At 37.0% G+C, this 21,429-nt stretch overlaps 2 protein-coding genes across 3 annotated transcripts in view; one reads left to right on the plus strand and one right to left on the minus strand.

Moving 5' to 3' along the window:
- LOC145470376 (1-phosphatidylinositol 4,5-bisphosphate phosphodiesterase beta-4-like) overlaps nucleotides 1-16,431 on the plus strand; it is a 36,756-nt gene extending 20,325 nt beyond the window's left edge. Inside the window, exons 18-38 of the mRNA XM_081454204.1 lie at nucleotides 799-949; nucleotides 1,637-1,721; nucleotides 2,302-2,374; nucleotides 2,896-2,947; nucleotides 3,433-3,484; nucleotides 3,796-3,898; nucleotides 4,601-4,765; nucleotides 5,266-5,365; nucleotides 6,061-6,165; nucleotides 6,293-6,381; nucleotides 6,999-7,209; nucleotides 7,850-7,899; nucleotides 8,188-8,253; nucleotides 8,697-8,812; nucleotides 9,784-9,859; nucleotides 9,983-10,081; nucleotides 11,066-11,142; nucleotides 11,823-11,924; nucleotides 12,412-12,469; nucleotides 12,561-12,647; nucleotides 13,259-16,431. Coding sequence (XP_081310330.1) covers nucleotides 799-949; nucleotides 1,637-1,721; nucleotides 2,302-2,374; nucleotides 2,896-2,947; nucleotides 3,433-3,484; nucleotides 3,796-3,898; nucleotides 4,601-4,765; nucleotides 5,266-5,365; nucleotides 6,061-6,165; nucleotides 6,293-6,381; nucleotides 6,999-7,209; nucleotides 7,850-7,899; nucleotides 8,188-8,253; nucleotides 8,697-8,812; nucleotides 9,784-9,859; nucleotides 9,983-10,081; nucleotides 11,066-11,142; nucleotides 11,823-11,924; nucleotides 12,412-12,469; nucleotides 12,561-12,647; nucleotides 13,259-13,354 — 2,013 coding nt within the window. The 3' untranslated portion in view covers nucleotides 13,355-16,431. The remainder of the gene's footprint in view (nucleotides 1-798; nucleotides 950-1,636; nucleotides 1,722-2,301; nucleotides 2,375-2,895; nucleotides 2,948-3,432; nucleotides 3,485-3,795; nucleotides 3,899-4,600; nucleotides 4,766-5,265; nucleotides 5,366-6,060; nucleotides 6,166-6,292; nucleotides 6,382-6,998; nucleotides 7,210-7,849; nucleotides 7,900-8,187; nucleotides 8,254-8,696; nucleotides 8,813-9,783; nucleotides 9,860-9,982; nucleotides 10,082-11,065; nucleotides 11,143-11,822; nucleotides 11,925-12,411; nucleotides 12,470-12,560; nucleotides 12,648-13,258) is intronic.
- An 815-nt stretch (nucleotides 16,432-17,246) lies between these two features.
- On the minus strand, nucleotides 17,247-21,425 carry LOC145470377 (trans-1,2-dihydrobenzene-1,2-diol dehydrogenase-like). Of its 2 annotated transcripts, XM_081454206.1 has the most exons (5): nucleotides 20,423-21,425; nucleotides 19,643-19,967; nucleotides 18,878-19,043; nucleotides 18,117-18,145; nucleotides 17,247-17,617 (listed from the first exon to the last, which is right to left on the minus strand). In XM_081454206.1, the coding sequence occupies exons 1-5, from the start codon at nucleotides 20,795-20,797 to the stop codon at nucleotides 17,598-17,600; spliced, it is 915 nt and encodes a 304-aa protein (XP_081310332.1). In that variant the 5' UTR covers nucleotides 20,798-21,425; the 3' UTR covers nucleotides 17,247-17,597. The 2 variants fall into 2 exon arrangements, with proteins under 2 accessions (XP_081310332.1, XP_081310331.1); XM_081454205.1 differs by lacking the exon at nucleotides 18,117-18,145.
- Between the last annotated feature and the right edge of the window lie 4 nt (nucleotides 21,426-21,429).

Below are 21,429 nucleotides of genomic sequence, written 5' to 3' on the forward strand. Positions count from 1 at the left end.
CCCCTAAGAGGTACCAAGATCCTGTTTTGTGGGCGTGGCATGAAATTTTTTTCACCCCTAAAAGGTACCAGTTCTAAAACCACACATTATCTCCTGTTATAGTTTTTTGGCTCAATACCCAAAAAAAGTGCTGCAAAAGCTCCTGCTGTGGACCTTTTGAGTAGGGACACCCAAAGAGGTACCAAAACCATTTTTTAACCCCTAAAAGGTATGACGAGCACCCCCTTCTTTTTTATATGGGAGTCCCCCTGGGTATAGCTTGGCCTTTTCCAAGTTGCATTGTCTTTTTTCTCTGTTTTAGAATGAGTCCTTATGTGACATTTTTCTTACAAAAACAAGTTTGATTGGGCGTGTATTCGATCAGGCTTATAACTGGAATAAAAGAGCTTTTTGAAATGAGCTACATACATGTAACTGGACATGTTGATTGAAAAAGGTTTTTCATTTAAACTGGTAATTAAGCTTTCAAACATCATAATAAAACAAATTCAAAACAAGGAAAGCCAGAGGGAGGTTTATAACTGGATGTACTTTTTGGTTTACAGACAGATGGACCTATAACTGGGGATGTAAAAGTGGGGGAAGAGAGGGGGGGGGGGGGGAGGTGGTGTAAGCAGCAGTTTACATTATAGTCAATTCCATCATGTACTTTGCACTTGTTTATGATGGTGTGGAGTCATAGAAATGTTGTTCAGTTTTACTATCTTCAATTTTCATTCTCAAATGTTTCACAAAACCTAATGTAACTACCGGTATTAGTAATTTTTTAATTTGTAATTATTGGATGTTTTTTCAAAGACGTCAAGAGCTGCTAGCCTCACTCCCGAGGATATGGAATTCCTTAGTCAATACAGTTCTACCACAACTGCAGGAAGTATCCATCCCTACTTGTCATCCCTGGTGAATTATATTCATCCTGTGTCATTCAGTGGATTTGACGAAGCAGAGAGTAAGTTCAAATTGTGTTAATGATAATCTCACAGGGCAGGAAAAAATCTGAGTCCGACTGCCTGGGGCAAGTAAATTTTGCTCTTGGGCAAGTGAAAATAGAAGTTCAGTGACATTTTGGGAAAGTGAAATTAGCCTCAGTAGTCTAGTGAGTCTGTTTAAAAATGTTCAGCTTGATAAATGATAATTTCCTGTCAGAAGCTATTTCAGAATTTGATTGAAACACAGAACAAGCGCGAGCTGTTGACGTAATGATGGCACCTTCAAAGAGAATTTACATTTTGATGACATTTTGAAATCAGAATCTCCAAATTTTGATTTCTGCTCATGCCTGAGCAAACATCTCCTAAAACGTGATGCTAGTGTTGAAAAAAGGCATGTTGTCATGTTGCAAATGTCTTTTTGAATAGGTTGGATCTAATTTGGCTCATATCAAGGGTGAAATCTCCAAAATTTCCAAAATTGCATTTTTGACATAAAGCTCTGGGAGTCAATGGGTTAAGCATAGCCTGTTTCTTTTAGGTCTTCCCAAACTGTAGTAGTTTTTGATCATGCAATGTTGATGTGTTCATTGGGCCTGCTGTTAAGTGCTCTAGCTGTTTTACAATTATTGTATTCTTTTCCACTGTCAATGCATTACAATTTGTAGATCACACAGCTCTTAGCATTTTGACGTTTGTTTTTGCAGAAAAGAACTTGTCCTATCAAATCTCTTCATTCAATGAGTCAACAGGTTTTGGTTTGTTGAAAGCAAGTCCAGTAGAGTTTGTGAAGTATCCTTTTGTGGAAGTTGATTTAGGATATCTCCTAAAATAAATATATAAAATGTTTTAATAATAGAAAATAAAGAAATAAATTTACAATATGTATAGAGAGGAAGCCACATCAGCCTTTGGTTGTTTTCATGCAGGTCCTTTATCCTGGACGAATTGGAATTTGGAGATGCTGCTTTTTAGGGAGGGAAGAAATCCGGGGAACCCTGAGAAATTTAACCCTCAGAGCAAGGCGAGAACCAGCAACCAACTCAACCCACATATGGCTGCTCCACAACAGCCATAGAATTTTGAGATTCGGGACTGGTGTATGACTGAGATTTTTAAATCCCTTATGGAGATTTTAGCCTAAGGCAATCAGAAAATCAAAACCTGGGAGAGTATGTCAACTCTAAGAAGCAGTGCGTGAAAAAAAGCCCAAAAATAAATAAAATTAAATACTCAAAATGTATTCCATCATCACGCCAAACAAGTGTAAAAATATGTACCAGTAATTTAATCACTTTTCCGTGTTGATGAAAAAAGTACTAAATAGATGGAAAAATTTGTATTTTGAAAAAAATCTTGACTGTTAATTTAGATATAACAAACGGCAACTGTCTAGGATTTATCCCAAAGGAAGTAGAGTTGATTCAAGCAATTACATGCCACAGGTAAGACCGATATGGTTCCAGTTTCTATTTTGTTTCGAGTTTGTGACTTGGGAATGGCTGGGGAATGTCATAAGAACTGTTTTCTATTTCTTAGATGCAACTAGTCATTGATGAACAATGGGTGCTCTCCATTATGCTGAACATTCCGTAAATCTCGTTCAAAAGTCAAATGGAAAGGTCTGATTCAGTTTGTTCTGACTGGAATAATTGGGACCTCTTTTGGAGGTGGTCCTCTTTGATTGGTCGGATTGGTCAGAATAGTCAGCATGGTATTCATCGTTCCACTTTGACAAACTGGTTTGCCCTTTTTCTCTTCAGTAGATTTTCACTTACGTGTGGGATTGGAAAAAGAAATAGAAAATGACAATAGCCACTCCTCTCGGTTGCACTGGTTTAATTGGAAATGTCTTTCCATTTTGCTTGGTTAGTCCTGCTGGTGTCTGACTGGTTGTTCTGGGATAATGGAAATCACCCAATATTTCTATTTTCATTCTCATGGTATTTTCACCTTCCATTACTAGGTGTTCTGGAATGTTGGTTGCCAAATGGTTTCACTCAACTTTCAAACTTCAGGTATCAACAAAACTGTGAATTGTCCTTATCAAAACTAATAGATTCCATTTTTCCATGTGTCTGTTAAGTAACAGATCAAAGATGACGTCAAAATGCAGTAAGAACAAAAACATGGTATGCTAGGTGAAGGCCAAGTGCGTCAGTGATACATGCTCTTGCCACGTTTTGAGGTCTTCTGTGATCTATCTCTGAACAGACACGCAGCAACGTGGAATCTACACCGCATTTGTTTTACATAATTAAGAAACAAAAAAGAATGTTAATGACCTCATCTATGACTGTCTGTCTCCCAACAGATGGTAAGTATGCATGAATAATTCGACTTATTATGTGAAATGGAGGGTATCAGGAATCACTACGATAATATTAAATCAAAATAATATTATTGCAGTTGATGTCAGTGTATATTCTATTACTATCAATATCTAGATTAATTGAGAGACGTTAGTGGAAAAAAAAATGTATGAACCTTTTGACCTCCACAGACTTAGCTTTTCAACTGAACGATGGAAAATTTGAATACAACAAAAGATGTGGGTATGTAGCTCTTGGTCAGATTTTTTTCTCATTACAGTATATGAAATACTATTATTTTAACAATTACATTACTCGCTCTTAATTGCTATGAGGTGATAGTTGATTCAGCCAAAGGTAATTGTTTTAGTAGAATTCTGCCTGAAATTTACTTCATTGAAAAATTTTAACCCTGGAGCCTGATTGGTGAAGGAGAGCTTGATTCTCTAAATTGTATAATTAATTTACAGTTTTTGCTGTATGCAGGATTCTTTTTTGTACTGTAGAGGAATGTAGTATTTCTCAGATGTCATTGTCATTTTGGCAACTTTCAGGTACCTCCTCAAGCCAGATCTGATGTGTCGAACTGATCGGCAGTTCGATCCATTTACTGAAACAGTAATCGATGGAATGGTTGCTGCTTCAGTGACTGTCAAGGTGAGTATCGCTCTTACATGAAAAGTTATTATCTTCTTCTAGGGGTTGTGAATGGTAAATATGAGACTTCGTGAAACAAGCGTTTTTCTTTGTGAGCCCAAGACATTTTTACTTCCTCAATAGTGAGACTGAGGCTTCAAAGTATTTTAAATGCGAGGTCAAGATGTTCAGGTTCTCAGACATTCAGATGTCATTTGGTAAAAAGCGAATGAACAAACTGGTACTTCGAGAAATTCTTAGCCTTGCAAAAATTGAGAGTGCGAATTGAAACAGCTGTGTAAAACAATTGATACTGCAAGACATAAACTTATATAACTACCAAAAATGATTGCGAGACACAAAAATTTTGCGGTACTCGTGACTTTTGAAGAACCATTCGCCACCTCTTCTTTTCAAGTTTCATTACAACTTACTCCCCGAATGTGAAACTTACATTGTGAGCAGTTAGGGCTAATGCTTGAAACATTAGCTTTACTAACTCACCATTGCGGTCAATATACCTTTATCAACTTCAAATTGACATTAAATAGCTAAATGTTTCACCCACCCACTGATACAGCTCAAGAGTTTCTTTAGAAACTAATACCTTTGTTTATAATTTCTTCCACTGATTTGTTCCTGAAGAGTTTTTGACTGGTGTATGGCATGAGCAATTATTAGTAATAATAATATTGTGACTTGATTTTGTTTCTGTATTTGAAGGTGATTTCAGGGCAGTTCTTGTCTGACAAGAGGATAAGCACTTGTGTGGAGGTAGACATGTATGGTCTTCCAACTGACACGTTACGCAAGAAGTACAAGACAAAGTATGTTCCAAACAATGGAATGGATCCTGTCTATGAGGAGGAAGAATTTGTGTTTAGACGGGTAAATACATACACTGTGAATGAGCTAATAAACGCCCACTCTCAAATACATGCCTCGTACCTAATAAACACTCCTCTACAGTGGAAAGTTTGTATTAGATAGATTCAATTCAAAATCGGTAGAGTATGTAGCGAGAGGCCAATTTGAAATTATGAGCAGGAAATACTCCCTGAATTGCATGACACGAGGTCCAATTACTAATTGTATCATTCAATAACAAATTTTGAAATTATAAGGTTACAACTTCTTCTGGGTGAAAAAGTCATGCCTAGAGTTTTCCACAAGTTGTAAAAACTGTAGTAGGTATCCAATTACAGGTATCCAATTGCAAATTAAAGTTAAAATTAGATAGCTATAATTAGACATCCATGTGATCGTGTACTGTTAACGTGACAAATCAGCACCCAGAGAACCAGTCATGATTGAGAATTTTGTTATAGAAACAATTATTATACATGAAATGTGTGTGAAAATGTATTAATTTATTTCGGTGTCACCAGGTTGTCTTTCCAGACCTTGCTCTCCTGAGATTTGGTGTTGTAGATGATAATGATAAACTCATCGCTCAGCGGGTCGTTCCATTAGATGGTTTACAGTCTGGTAGGTCATACGTATTGTAGGAAAAACCTGTATAGAGAATCTTATTCATGGATTGTGACTAATGTGGCCATGATATATCAAACGATGCATCAAGAAATTGTGTTGGCTGCAAAAATGTTGAAAGTGTTAATGACAGCTGTTGTAAATATTTGTAAATTTTAATTGTTTGTTTGTATCCAGTTATACCTGAGATGGCATGGGAAATGTATAATTTTGTGCTAAAAGAAAACATGTGAGCGCTTTGAAATGATTTTGACGATATTATTTGTCCCACAACCAATGCTATGGTAAATCAAACCACTGGCTGGATTATTGCCAATAAGGTTTGAAGTTTTTCCACACAGGGCTCAATAAAAGTGCTGTCCAGTCGTCTAGGAAAGCAGATTTTCCTACCGGGCAAGTAATGTTTCCTTCTCCTTTGGCCGATGGGCAAGGGATCAGGCAAATCATCTGCCAAATAAAAATAAGAAAGAGAAGCTAAGGACCTGCCCTGGGCAAGCAAAATTTGAGAGTTGCCTGTCCGAAGGGCAAGCTAGAATTCAAGTTTTTTCAAGTCTTCTCACATCTGATTGATTTTCTCTTGTGGCACAATAACATTTTACAAAATAATGGTCATTACAAGTGTTCATGCTTTTCTGATTGTTGTAATGTTCTTTTTTCAGGTCATCAGTGCTCATATTTTGTTCGCTTTGTAGGTTTTCGGCATATTTCCCTGAGAACAGAACACAACATGCCACTGCCATTGGCAACATTATTTTGTCAAATTTCCCTTAAGACATACATTCCAGAGAGATTTACAGGTTAGTAACACTTTATTACCTGGTAACTACTACATTTATCTCTTGTAAAGTAAGTAATAATGTTAAAGTTAACGCTATTCAGAGGATTAATACTAACTGCAAATTTGGCCTTCGTTTTGACCAATAGCCATTGTTGACGAGCTCTCAGAGCCCTTAAAGTACCAATCTGCTGTTGACAAGCGAGCGGCCCAAATGGTTGTGTTTGGAATTGATGAGGTACATGAATTTGTATGCAAGAATAGACCATTTTGTTCTCGCTATTGGACTCAAACTAACTTGCTACTGAGGCTAATCTGGGAATTCTTTGTTAATGCAAATGACATTTATCTCTTTTTAATGATTTATTCCCCTCTATGAGCCTCCACTGCAAGATAGTTCCAATCCAATTTGGAGAATGTGAGACAATATAGCCCATTTGGGAGGGGAGTTCTACAGCCTTGCAGTAATGTTTTTGTGAGATCACTTGTAGGTCTGTAAGGATAAAAGTTCTAATACTGTACAATAACAGGAGACTTACTAGAATTTGGGTTACTTCAGTCTTGACTCAAATGTACATTATTTTTCAGTCCTTCTATTGATACATATTTTCTTGGAAAACTGTTAATTTATGTACGAGTAAACAAAGTTGTTGTTGTCTTTATAGCCCAAGGTAATGCAAAACAGTGCCATTTTGGACAAAATTTTGTAATGTAAAATACAAAGTTAAGAACTCTGTTATGCTGGTACAGGTTAATGAGCCTTTCATTTTAACTGGCAGTAAACAATATTGTTACATTATTGCATCATGTCACAAAAAATAGAATCGTGTCTTAGCATTTTGTATTTGTTTCCAGGAAGAAGACAGCAATTTTCCTTCATTCATGAAGATTTCTTCATCCTCTAATTCAATATCTAAAATGAAGGCTCCATCGTCAACCTCCATCAGCAATGTGGGCGTGTCTTCAGCCCCGTCACGGACACGGGAGTCTGTTGTGACGCTAAATTACAGTGGTGCAAGATCCTCGTCAGAGCTTACGCTGATTGAGAGTAATGTGCCCAAGAAACGTAAGTTGTCAATTTTTGTATTTTTCCTACCAGTTAAATTACCCTCATGCAGCACTTTCTTTAAGGGCCAAGCACCAGGGAAATTGACCAGCTGTGAGGATGATTGTGGTGGCCTGGTTTGACCATCCAGAGGAAAGTATTTCTCATAGAGAAGTTCAGTTCAATTACTTTTGCTTGCCTGTGAAAACCAGTTGCCTTCCTGCTGAAAACATAAATGAAACCAAGCTCTTGCCAGGAGGGTGAAGACTTTGATAGTACAGATTTCTATGGATCAATTTCTCATGCCTAGCTAAAAAATTTGCTTCACTACTGACAACTTTGACTAAGACATGAAATTTGAATCAATCAAAGAAAAGTTAAACTAACATACATGATGGTACACTTTCCCCAAATTCTCCAATTTTTAAGGGAATAAGCAATGGCGACTGCACTAGTTGGCAGGTGTATTATTATCCTACGTGAATAATTAAAGCAAATTTATTAATGCAACAGTGATTTAGATTCAGATTCAGATTTCAGTGTTCATCAACATGAGGATCTTGTGACTGATATTTGCTAAAAATGTTATGACAGGAGCTCCCTTAATATGCTTTCCTTTGCACTTTTGGTTATTTATAACTTCATTCCTTTCTCTGTTTAGACGACTTCAAATTTTCTCCAGTTATTGTGGAAGAATTGAAGAAAGACAAGGTAACTCACTGCAGATGACAAAACGTTGTATCCCTAAGCTTTTAAAATCTTCCTTGAAAATTGTGTAGTTATTTATAGTGTACTAATTAATTTCCTGTGATGACAAAGTTTATCACTATGTGCCTCACCAATGTTTGGCCAGAGAAAATCTCAGTTAATCATATTCTCATTTGAGGACCATTCTCACCAACAAAATAGCAAAATTTGTTCATCAATGTTGCATACAATTATTGAAGTTCTACTGAATGTTCACTGGTGCCAGCAATGATGATTTTTTTCCAATTGCAGACATTTTTAAAGGTCTTTAAAAGACATCAGAAAGAAAACGAAGCACTTTTGAAGAGATACACAAAAGTAAGTACATACTACTTTAAATTTTTTCTTGCGTCCATAAAACCAAGCAATAGCTCAATTGTAGACCATTAACTGATGTCATCAGGAACTTTTCCAGTTGTGTCTTCAGTGGGGAAAGAATTTATATAGAGCGCAAGGAGCAGGGATGGCACAGTCGAGAGAGCACTTGCTTCCCGGCAATACGCCCTGGGTTCAATTCCTGCCCAGTGCCACATGTGGGTTGAGTTTGTTGTTGGTTCTCGCCTTGCTCCGAGAGTTAAATTTCTCAGGGTTCCCCGGATTTCTTGCCGCCACAAAAAGCAACATCTCCAAATTCCAATTTGACCAGGATAGAGGACCTGCCTGAAAACCAGCTAAGGTTGATGTGGCTTCCTCTCTAAATATTGTAATTTATTTATTTATTTATTTTACTTTTACAATGATTTTATGTTGTATTTTTTCAGGAACGTTTGGCCATGCAGAGAGTTCATACTGGACAACTGGAAAAGCTGATAACAAACTACGAGAAGATAAAAACCACAGCTATAAAAACATTTGAGCGTGCAGTCAAACGATGTGGGTGAGTGGTACTACCATGGGGAAGGGGATGGCCAGTATGTCCTGTTTCCTATACTTTTCTCTCCTACTTCCTCTGCCCTCCCCTCTTAACTCCAGGTTTTGGTTAACAGGCTTAAGGTTACCAAACTGTTACCCACAACCTATTGAAGTTAACTGAAATAAATGGAGATGGTGATAGACTGCTCTCAGAACAATGAATCAATGATAAGTTTTAAACGGTGAAAGAAGGATTTCAGTTGTTTTTGTGACTCTTACACTTTGATTAAGAATTATGCTTTATTATGTAAAAGTCAGTGGTACACCAAGTGGTAACAAATTGATAAAAACAATATGATATCCTCACTTGTGAAGATATCATTTTTTGATAATGATCTTCTGACCCTTTAACTACACTTAAAGTTGTTGGTGTATGATCGAAACATCTTCTGATCTTCTTTGGTCATCCTTGGCAATCTTCGGAAATTTTCGGTAATCTTTGGAAAATGTCCAGAAATCTACCGGAAATGTTCGGAACTGTTCGTCTGGCCTTCTGACCAATTTTGAAAAATCTTTCGAAATTTTCAGAAAATTGCCACAAATATTGTTATGTACTGTGAATATTTTATATAATAAAAAGAAAATTACATGGTCGCTTGGAGATGCAAAATTTATCTTCTCATGTTGAGAAATATTTCACTTGTGCGCTGCACTAACTTGTGAAATATTTATCAACACGAGAAGATAAATTTTTTATCTCCGCGTGGCCATGTAATGTCCTCTATTTAGGCCACCAGATTTTCATTGACAATGGCCTGACGGATTAGCTAAACAGAGATGACAAAATGTCTTGTAAATCTGTTTAGTATGCATTTTAAATCAGTGAAGATAGAATTAGTGTAGAACTTTTTAATGCAGTTGTTTAATAATCGGCACTGTTTTGGAAGAAAATAAACTTAAAAGGTGGATCAAATTAACAATGTATGTCTGTTTCAGGGAAGACAAATCTGAAGAATTGCGAAAAGTTCATGACAGCAAGATGCTTTATCTCAACAAAACCCAAACTGACAAGGTAGTAAAAGTGACTGTGCACCTTACAACATTTCTTGCATTTGAAACATCTACATCTTTGCTGTTTTTATGTAAGTGGTGATCCACTATGCAGAAAACAACATGCGAATATTGCTATTTGCAGGCAAAGGAAAAATTAACAAGCCAAACAGAGGAGTGGATAAATATGGTAAACAGACAAGTTGAGGAGGAAATTGGGTTCTATGAGCAACAGGCTGAGCTGGTAAGTAGTTAAGTAATTGGATTGAATGGAGTGCAATTCGGGGAGTAATCACGCATTTATTAAGTAATTTCAAAATCGGATGAGCTCAAAGCAGGAGGCCAATTTTGAAATAATCAGCATGATTGCTCCCTGAATTGTATGACGTGAGGTCCAATTACTAAATTTTACTAAATTGTGTGTAAACAAATTTTGAAATTGAAAAATTCTTTTGAGAATTTCCTTTGAGCAAAAAAGTTAGTAGCACTCTCTATTAGCTTTCAAAACTGAAAGAAACATTAAGAAGGAAGCCATTAAACAAGTGTAATTGACAGGCAAATGGCGTAGGCATCCAATACAGGTATCCAGTTTCAATAAGTTGTAATGGGATACCTGTAATGGACACCGACTAGATCCTGCACTGATTACATGACAAAGAGGCGTGTAGAGAACCAATCACGATCAAGAACTTTATTACAGATACAATTACAATTACGTAAACAGTGAATTTTTTCTCTTTTGATTTTCTACGTTCCTATAGCTTTTTCTCTTGGTTTCCACTCTTCAAATTTTTCATTAGCTTGCAGTTTTTTGGTTTTTGTAATACAGATTTTGACTCCTTGTTGTAAAATTTTACTGTTTCTCCTAGTTCCGATCACCTTGGGAATCAATTTTCCATCCTCCTGTAGACTTTCTGAACATCACTTTCTTTCTATGTTCCAGCCCCTTTTTCTCCACAAAGAAATTTGACGATATGTACATATGAGGCAGTATCTCCTTGTCTTCTTATTATGTGTCTACATTAAAGTGTGTTTGAATGAATAGGAGAAATTAGATGCAGCAAGTTTGGAGCATTACTTCCACTACCCTGCAACTATTGTTCTTGATTTTACTTGGGAACATATTTTTAAAGAACAAGAAATGCACATGAATGAATTAACTCAAGTGGCAGGGTATTACGAGTAAAGCCTCAAGTTGTTAATTGACATGGTGTCTTCCATTTCACAGCAACTGGAAACTTTGAAGAAAGTTATGGACTCTTCTCATGAGGCTCAAATTAAAGAGGTTACAGCAAGACATGAGAAGTAAGGATTATTCATTGTTAAAAGCCATGTCGTGTCATAGTCTAACCATGCCTGTAAGGGGCTGTAAGTAGATCATTTCATGTTTGCAAAGAGTTTACAGCTTTGAAAGCCTTTGCATGCAATGCAGGCCTATGATCTAAAGTTAAGAGTTACATCCTGGTTACAGTTTTTGTCGTGCCTTAATAGCCATTGTCATACAGTAAACGTGTTGTTATTGTAGCCTGAAGCTGCACTGTAGGTAAAAGGTTAAAGTCTGCATATGAGTCAAGTGGCTTATCCGGGCAACTATTATCTCCAGTTTCTGTAGAGTGAAGGGAATAGGAGTACTTTTACTCCCCCCTAGATGGCGTGCTGGATCCATCACTGGGTTACCCCCAGCATTAAGTTCACCTGTACCCATTTATACACCTGGGTGGAGAGAGGCACTGTGAGAGTAAAGTGTCTGCGGTTAGGGCATGAACTTGGACCGCCCAATCCAGGATCAAGCACACTAAGTTTGAGGCCACCACGCCCCCTACAAAGCAGCTTCAATGTAGGCAGATGAAAATGTTTGCTCAATGTATCGCTGAAAAATTAGACAGATGTGTGCAGTGTTGAAAAAAAAAAGAAATTCAGCGACAACTTTTGTCCAAGTTAGTTGGGTAAAGGTGTTAATTGCCCTGTGTTTTTTTCATTTAAAGGGAAAACAGTGAGATAACAAAGAAACAGACAAAACAGTCAATGGAATCTGCTAAAGCCCTTGCACTGGACAAAACTATCCAGTCTAAAGAGGAGAGAGACAGGTATTAAACTGCTTGTTGGCTTCATAAATCATTTAATAATGTAAATAGGACAATCTTAGGTATAAAAATCTAAAAATGCAAGACCACTCAAATGGCAGATATTAAGCAGTACTTTCATGTGGTACTATTTATTGTGCTGTTCAAAGTGGTTTAGACCTGTTGAGTCTGTGGATGAAACCCTGGTGTGTGACCATTCAATTGAAAGCTATCGAACAGTACTTTCATGTGCTGCTGTTAATTATTCTGTGAAAGGTAGCTTTGACGATTTATTCTGTGGATGGCACCTGGTGTGTTCATTAACATTCAAATGGAAGCTATGGAGCAGTAATTTCTTGCACTCTGGGTCCTGTTACCGATTCCCAAGAAAAAGTTTGTTTAATTTCTGTTTTTGAGGTCCCCTACAGTTTTAAGAGTCAAATTCCAGCTATAATACATTTTTATAAAAGCGTAGTTTTCTTCTGACAGACTTACCTTTGTATGTTTTCAGGAGACAGAGAGAGCTTGATAAGCAAAATCTGAAACAATTTGTTGATGAAAGGCAGAGGGTACGTAAAGCATCATGAATTTTACCTCTTTGGAATTAGGCGTTGAGGCATTAAACTTACAGATATGATTGATATGTTTTGTTTGTAATAGTTGTCAAACAGGCAAGAGAGGGAACTGGAAGAGCTTAAAAATCAGCACAAAGAAGAGAAGAAGAATTTAGAGGTTGAATTTCAGAAGGTAGAAATATCAAATGATCATCATCGTTATTAATATCATCATCATAATTATCATCAATTTTTGAATTGAAACTCTTGCCATACAACCATACAAACATCTGTAAAATTACTAGACTGCTTGATCTGGAGCTCAACAAAAACTTGATTTTCAGCTTGCTGTTGGACAAGTAGCTCTTAAATTTTGCTTGCCCCTAGGAAGTCTAAGTTTAATGGTTTTAAATTTAGTTGGCCAATGACTTGCCTAAGTCCCTGGCCCATCAGGGTAGTGAGAATGAAAAGTTACTTGCCTGGTAGCAAAACGACATCTGGATGGCACTTTTTTCGAGCCCTGTGATCCCATTTAACAAAATTTGACAACAAGTCTGACAAAATTGTGACCAAGTTTTATTATTTAAATGCCTTCCCTAGCGTGAGGATAGAGTGGTGTGTTTGGCCAACACTTATCCATTGGATGGTCATTTATATGGTGGATAGCTTCATCCACGCTTTGAACCACTGGGGCCAGGACTGCTTCACCCTGTCCATTGCCATGATCATTAGGCCCCTGCACTTCTAAATTGGCAAATTGTGTACAGTACCTTCAGCTTTTCAATGTTTTTTTTTTTTGATTAGGTTATGTCAGAGAACATGGATGAAATCAAGACAAATGGCGAAAAGTCCAGAAAAGCTATTCACACTGCCTTTCAGACCATTCTGCCGACCCACTGAGGGCCATTCACGCTAAAGTAACCTTTTGTACATTAATATAATGTACAATAATTATCTACTACTGCAGGCAGTAAACAAGGTTTTGTAACATAATAGTATAAAATATGCAAGGGGTAACTAGGCCAGAAACAATTTGTTGTGCTTTAGTCAGTTTAGAGCCATATTTATAAAACAGGAAACATGTTAAAAAGTATTTTATTGGTTTTAAGAGCCATGACACGTACATTGCACCACGTAGATATTATTCTACAGGCCATGTGTAAGCTCAAAACATTAATTCAGCAGACAATCCTATTGACAGGTATGCATAATTATTTTAATTAGTACATGCATAATTATGTTAATTATGTTAAGTAAGTCAGAGAACTATAAACTGCTGGTTGTAACATAACATATTTTAAGCCCTAATGTTCTAGCTACTGGTTTCTGTATGTGTCGGTTTTTGTACTGTTGGGGGAATTTACATTAATTTTAATATCTCCCTTTTTGGGGTCAATTCCTTCATGCTAAGAACACGCATCTTTGATAAGTTGAAGAGAAGTTTTGTCTGTTGATCACAAAGTCAAACGTTGCAGGCATAAGGCTGTGAGCTGCATTTTGTGAAATAAACACCAGGCCTTCAAATAAACACCACTTTCCATAGGCCATTTCCGAGTTACATTGTCTCTCTGTTTTAAAACGAGTCCTCATGTAAAACAACTCATGTGAAAATGAGTTTGATTAGCATGAAAATTAACTTGTAAGCAGAACGCATTTTCATATGAATGGTTTCGCTTGGAAACTAGTTTTGACACGGAGGCAAAAGATAACTAGGAAATGGCCTATTTTACACCACTTTTTGTTCTAGGTTTTGGATTTATTTGAACTCAACCCTTATGTTACTGATTCTTGTCAAATGGCAATGGTACATATTTTTATTTAACTGATTCCCATACCACTACCAGAATACTAGCTAATGTCTTTTTCACTCATTCCAACTAAGGAATCTTGGTGTACTGTATTCTTAACTCCACAAACACCTTGACATTTCTCTCCCAAGAAGAATATTAATTATATGGTTAGACCATTAGATCCCATACAAAGACCATGCACAATTATTTGTTAATTTTGCAAGCAGCCCAAATTAATTCTGAATTTGTTAGTGTCCAAATTAACAGAGAATTTAGTAAGTTTCGTGTGCAAGATAAGTAACAGTTATATTGCTACATCCTGGTAGAACAGTAAAAGAATTAAAAAAACTACCCTGATTGCCAAAATTGGAATCTGCCTAGCTAGCCTGCAGCCTCGGCCAATTTAGTCAGGTCTCAAAATGTTATTTCTAAATTGGACAGCACTGTAGTCCTACATGCATTGCATATACTAACCATCTAAAATTTCCATGAAAAATGTCATTTGATAATTTTACATATATATATGATAGTTTATGATAGATATGTGTAGTTAGTGAAAAGTTTCATGCAAATATTTTGATATCAAAATGGACAGTAGATAAGCATTATTAACCTTAACATTCTGTAAGTGTCAAGTTATAAATTTAAAAACCAATACAATTTTTACGTGGAAAAAAAGCTTAAGAATGAATGAGCAATGAAAGTGCTACCATGTAGTTTGTAAATAATATTAGCTTGGTGTTTATTGTGTCATCAAAAGCGACAAAGTTATTTCATGCAATTTAGATATATAGTACCAAAGGAGATGTATATATATTTGTTTACCAAAGAAATCATCTTTAAACCAGAACATATTGATCTATCACATTATTTAAACCTATTTGACGTTAACAGAAATGACTAATTAGTGAGTGGACGGAAATATGAGTTGGTCAGTAGGCAGGGTTCATACTGCTCCCTGAGTAGTGTAGCTTATTGGGTCTGTAGCCAATCAGATTGCAGGAAAATTTGAATGGACTAATCATAAGGCGGGATTTGGCCCATGTGACCCTTGGGCCAAATCCAGCCTTCTGATTGGTCCATTCAAATTTTCCTGCAATCTGATTGGCTATGAACCCAATAAGCAACCTATACTACTTTCCTGTAAGGCAAATCATGAATTGATTCTGTGCCAGCTTTATTGAGCTTCTTTATTGTTATCAAAATATTTAATTGCACTCTTTTATCAAGTTTTCCAAAGACACTTATTGGGGTCATTTCCATGTTGAACTGTTTAGTGGTCATAGGCAGGTTTGGTTTTAAGATTGGCAAGTGAAGAGCACAGAATCAAATAAGCAAACTGGAGCTGTAGAACGCTCTTGACAAAACTCCTCCATTCCATAATTTGTGCAGGATATGTTAAAACAAAAACACTCTATAATATCCAAACTTTATCATCTGTCTTTATGAAGGTTTGCTTTTTGAATTGTAAATTACTTTGTAGAGTAAGAAAAGTCAATAGCTGATACAATGTACAAATTTTGTGAAATGTTTTCTAGTATGCTTAAACTCTTTGTGGATATTACTTTACATAATTATGACTCCTATAACAATTATTATATCTATAAGGAAATTAACAGCTAATAGCACAGAAATGGTTGGGTATGGCTAGGCTAGAAGGGAAAAAAAAAGCTTTCACCATTTATTTTCACCAACCTGATTTATGAGAGGAAAATTATTTTCTAGATAAGCGAAAAATAACATACTAACATAAGTTAAACAAGAATCAAAGTGTTTTTGAGTGCTAGGAAATAGATATTTATTTATATATTAAGTTTTCATGGTTATTTACGTGAAGACATTTGAGAGAGAGAAATAGAGAGAGACAGTTCTGAGGTGACTAAGAACTTGGTTGTTGTTCATCTCAATAATTTTTTTTTAATGTACCCGTAAGCTCTCGAGGAAACAGACCTGTCTTTGCAACAGCCTCAATAATCTTTTTGCTGTCATTTCATCTGCCTCGTGTGGGTACTCATGACATTAATTTGTTGTCTCTTGTTATTATACTATTGATACAGCAAAGTATGGAGATCAGTGAGATTTTAATTATTATAATTATAATATTATTAATAGTTAATGATATTATGTTGATTGATAATAATAGATTAATACCAGATATAGATATTGAATGTATTCAGGGAAACAGAAACATTTGAATAAAGCTATCTTTTAAGATTTCATTAACTTCATCTGTAGTGTTGTTGTTACAGTTCATGTTTGTCCTTATTCGATCACCACTGAAGCTGGCATTTTCATTCAATTTTCTCCCTCTCTCCTCAGAGTTACTTACAGTGGACACCTTTAACCAAAAAAACCATGCATTTCGTGTCAAAACAAGTCAGTCTGCCAAAAACAAGCTCGATCCTGCAAAAATTAAAATTGGCCCAAAATGCTATATACACCCTTTTTGCACGAAAGCCTTCAATTAACAATTACTGGATGGGGTCTTGCAAAATATTGTGATTTGTTAATTGTTTGTCAGTGACCTGATTCATATTTTTGTAGATAGTTATTGATATTCTATTTTATATATTTTCATAGTACATAGTTTATATCTGTTTTATCCTGTTATTTAGGGAGATGCCATAGGGTGAACATCTAGTTTTCCTTTTCAAGATGTGCTTTGTATTGTATTTTATTTTCATCATCTTGAATAAAACACATCTTGTCAGTGGCAAACAGATCAATTATTTGCTGAAGCCAAAGAATGAGGCAAATAATTGATCTGCGAGACTCTAACAAATCACAATATTTTGCGATAACAGAGTTTTTATTGTTTTATCATTCAATCATCAATTTTGTTTTCTTATTTAAATCAGCTCAGGGACACTATCTACCATTTTTCACACAAGAGCATGTTTACAACATTTATGTATGAGTGGAATACTACTTGCAGCAAAACACATGTTAGAATGGAAATACAAATTGAGGAGAGACAAAACAGTTTCCACAGGCAACCCTGCTTCATTGCTTGCTTTATTTCATGATTATAGTTTCCAGGTAGTGGCAAACCTTTTACTGTGGGGCTAGCTTAGTCACTCACACAGACACACGAAAAAAATTGACCCACTAAAAAAAAAAAACAGATCCTAAAGCTTTCAGTTAGTAAGGCTAAATTTTAAGTTACATCACCAAACAATTTTGCAAACACCACCTAAAAAGTTAGTTTGGTGCACTCTGAAAAAATGCCTACATGTCCTCTTTATAAACTACTCCTATCTGCCTACGGATCTCGTCCATCCAACGAAATATTTTTTCTGTTGTCTTCCACGGCATTGTAGAATTCTCCAGTTCACCTGACAATAAACTTTTCCTCACAGCTTGAATTTCATATCTATAAAACAAGGAAAAGAGTGAGAAGAGATTTTTATTTTCACAGTGATCCAAGGTCCTTGATGGGGCTTCTTTGTTGAAAATTATGTTACTGAGGGGAAGGGGTAGTGTACTGAGGAGAGGGCTGGCCTTTGTTCTGGGCCCCTGCCTTTCAGGCAAGACACATTTTGCGAGAGCCAGGTGTAGATAGCCATGATTAAACAAAGTAAAAACCAGGTAAACAGTGGTGCAACCAAAGTTTTGGCATTCTTGGAACCTTCAGTCAAATTTGCCAGGCGTATTTTTGTTACTCTCCTTCATGGACGGTCTTGGTTTCTCATGCAGGAAAGCACATTATGGGCAAAATTCATTGGAGGATAAGATTTTCATCCTTCCCTGACTAGCTTATGACACAGCCACCCTCGCTGCAAGAAAAATCAGAGAGATGCATCTATTAAGGGACTAACTGCGCCTGGCTCTCTAAGGATGACTAAAATGGAGCACATCATTTCTTTATCTGCCACTCCCTCTTGAACCTTTGGATCTGACGCTGAGTGGAAAGTAAAACATTATGGTATGAGACAGCCAAGCAAAACCAGAGTTTTTGATCTTACAGCAGGAAAAGGTTTTCACAAGCGTTTGTTACAAGACAAAGAGATTTTTAGACTGATCATGTACAGGGATATGCATAGAGTTACATAATTGGACAAGAGTTTTAAAATTTTTTCATGTGGATTGTGGTGTAACCTCATAAGCGAGCACTGTATGCAAAGTGCCATGGAGCTACAGCCCTTTCTGAGGCGATATCCGAGTTGCCCTTTGCCTCTGTGTCAAAACAAGTCTTCATGCGAAACTATTCATATAAAAGTGATTTCTGCCTGCAGGTTCATTTTCACGCAAATCAAACTTGTTTTCATGGGAAAGGTCTTACACAAGGACTCGTTTTGAAACAGAGGAAGAAGGTAACTCAGAAATGCCCTATCATTTACAATATGACTGCATACAGTAACCTAGTGGTGTTACGTAGAATAGGCATGAATTGCATGCAAAGTGTGGCCGTGCACACTTGTCATGCAAATCAATTTTTGTAAGATGTCACTGTTATAATCAAAATTAACAAGTTTTGACCTGGATTTCTTGCAGATCGGTGATTCAGAATAATCATTGTGGGTCTATGATTCAAGTTAGGGTTGCCCCATAAGCTGCTTTTCTAGAATCAATATGACAGCATACTAAGGGAGAAATATTTACATGTCAATCACTCGTGATGCTTCAGCCTTACCTCATACCAGTAGAATTATTAAAGTATATAGGCATGGAAGGCTCCGGAAGGGGATATTCCTTTATTCCAGCTGGTGATGTGAAACTAGTGGCAGAATTGAAAGGAGCATGAATGGTCACAGAACCTTGTGATCCTATAAATGTGGCTTCGTTGGGAAGCTGGGCAGCTGAAAGAGACAACCAAGTGGGTTTTATCAGTTACAAATAAAGCTTTCATGTACGATGGTCACTTGCCATGCAGACTGCCTTCTGTTTTTGGACCATGTGAATGGTTTGACTCAGTTTCTGATAATAATATTAGTTCAACCCTTAGGAAAGAAAAAAATCCAAAACAGTGTAGGGCAGTCAACAAATAACACATTGATAGCATTTGCTTTGAACTTTGAATTGCGGCTGTTTATTACATCATTTTGTAATTATTGTTTGTAATTCAGATTCAAAATTGTTGTTGTACGGCTTCCAGCAACCTCAGTTTAACATCGCCTACAATAAATTTATAAATGGTGGTAAATGTTCGGCTTGGTAGAAATATGTGAAAGACACTAGTCTGAATGGCACATCCTATCTTTGAATAAAAATTCTGAGTTCTCCCACTAGGAGTTGGACCAAGAACTTTCTGCATACTATTACGATCATCCCTGTCCCTGTCCTCCCATACCCCAATCCCTTGTCATTGTCATCATTGTCATTGTCATCGTCATCATCATCTTCTCCATCTACCATTCCCATCCCCATCTTCCAGAACCTCATCATCATTATTACTCACCCATGCTTGTAGTTAAAGAAGCTGTTTTATTTCCTTTAAAAAGCATTGTCACTGTAACTGTTGAGTCTACACCAGCAGATGTTTTCTGTCCAGCTGCAGATATACTTAAAGGTTCTTCACCTCCAAAGATCATGTCCACAATATTCAAACAGTAAATTCCTAAGTCCAGCAGCGCCCCACCCCCCTGGTTGGGGTCTTGCAGTCGTTCTACGGAGTCTAAGTTAAATCCAAATGTGACAAGGGCAACTCGAAGCTCTCCAAGAACATTGGAATCAACTAGGTTCTTGACATCTGCATGCAGTGGGAAAAATCTTGTCCACATTGCCTAAAAAAATAAGATCTATTATCACAGAAACTGAAATCTGTTCTGTCAAGACACCTTCAGTTGACACATCAGCATTACAATTTTGGAAAGTTGCTGCTTCATAAAGAATCTTTTTTCAAGTGAGGAAACCACGGAGCTAGATTCTTCCTGGCAGAGAATTGAGTCATTTGTTTCAAGAAAACAGCAAAGAAAAAGAACTAAGAAAAACACAGGGCAGCCAACGTAACTACACAGGTCTGTATCCATCCCCCGCGGGGGGTGGGTACGGCCACAAGTAGGCTAAAAGAAGTGAATATTTCTAAGTATCCCTAAACGTTCTTTATTTCAAAATATTTTCTAAACTTTTTTGAAAACTTCTAAACATCCCCCAAAATATTTGGACGTTTATGGAAAGGCCTGGATAGCTGCACGAGAGGATATGAGGTGCTTGGGTTAACAAAATTTCTCTCACTTACCTCCATGATGAACAATCCTTTTGCCTTAGCAAGTTCAAACAATTCCTTGGTGTCCTTCAGGTTCATTGTCATTGGTTTTTCACAAAGGACATGTTTGCCGTGATTCAGGGCTAGTTTACAAAGAGGAGCATGTGTGGGATGGAGGGTGCTGACGTACACAACTTCTACGTTCTCGTCCCTAGCAAGTTCCTCGTAGGAACCGTACGCTTTCCCGATATCATGTTTGCCTGCAAACTCGGCCGCTCTCTCTAAAGAGCGAGAGGCTACTGCCACTACCGTGTGCTCGTTTTCTGGTAACGTTTTCATGGCCACGAGGAAATCGTGAGCGATTCGACTTGCGCCAAGTATTCCCCATCGTGTCGCGCTGGCAGCCATTTGGATAGCCTACGTGTAGCTGAACCCAACCCGGGGACATTTCAGATTTGCCTTACCACCCGATTCCCACATTCCCAATGTTCCTTAGTGTTGCGTGACTTGGCAGCCGTTATTTAGGTCTCACGCAACGCTCCTCCACTTTGCGTGACCATGCAATTATGGCTGCGCTCGTAGGGTGGTAAAGGGTCTTAGGAGGCTACCTTTGTGCAGATAGGGTTATAGATTTGTCTTTGAATAGGAAAGAAAAACAAGCAAAGAATAGTAATTGTGTATATGAAATGGCGTTTCTGAACTAGTTATGAAATAGGGTGCAAGGCAGGTCTAAGAGGTCAAGAATCTGGGTTTAGAAAAACCGCCATTGTTGTCTCAACTAAGTAATTAATAGACATGAGAACCGAGTCGGGTGCACCCTCACAAGTCACAATACTTGAAATTCTACGGGAAGCAACTTGGGTAGGAAAGGAGTGCATGTGTTCTGTTTGAATCTCTGTTCGACCCATGACATCTTTTCTTTTTCTTTACGCCAGTACCCATTCAAAATTTATTTCACCTATAAGATACGCTATATATCCGAGGCGCCTTCGAAACTGGAAACAATTTGGTAAATAAAGCAACACACTAATTCAATACTC

This window comes from Orbicella franksi, chromosome 15 (assembly GCF_964199315.1).
Source record: "Orbicella franksi chromosome 15, jaOrbFran1.1, whole genome shotgun sequence".
NCBI lineage: Eukaryota > Metazoa > Cnidaria > Anthozoa > Scleractinia > Merulinidae > Orbicella > Orbicella franksi.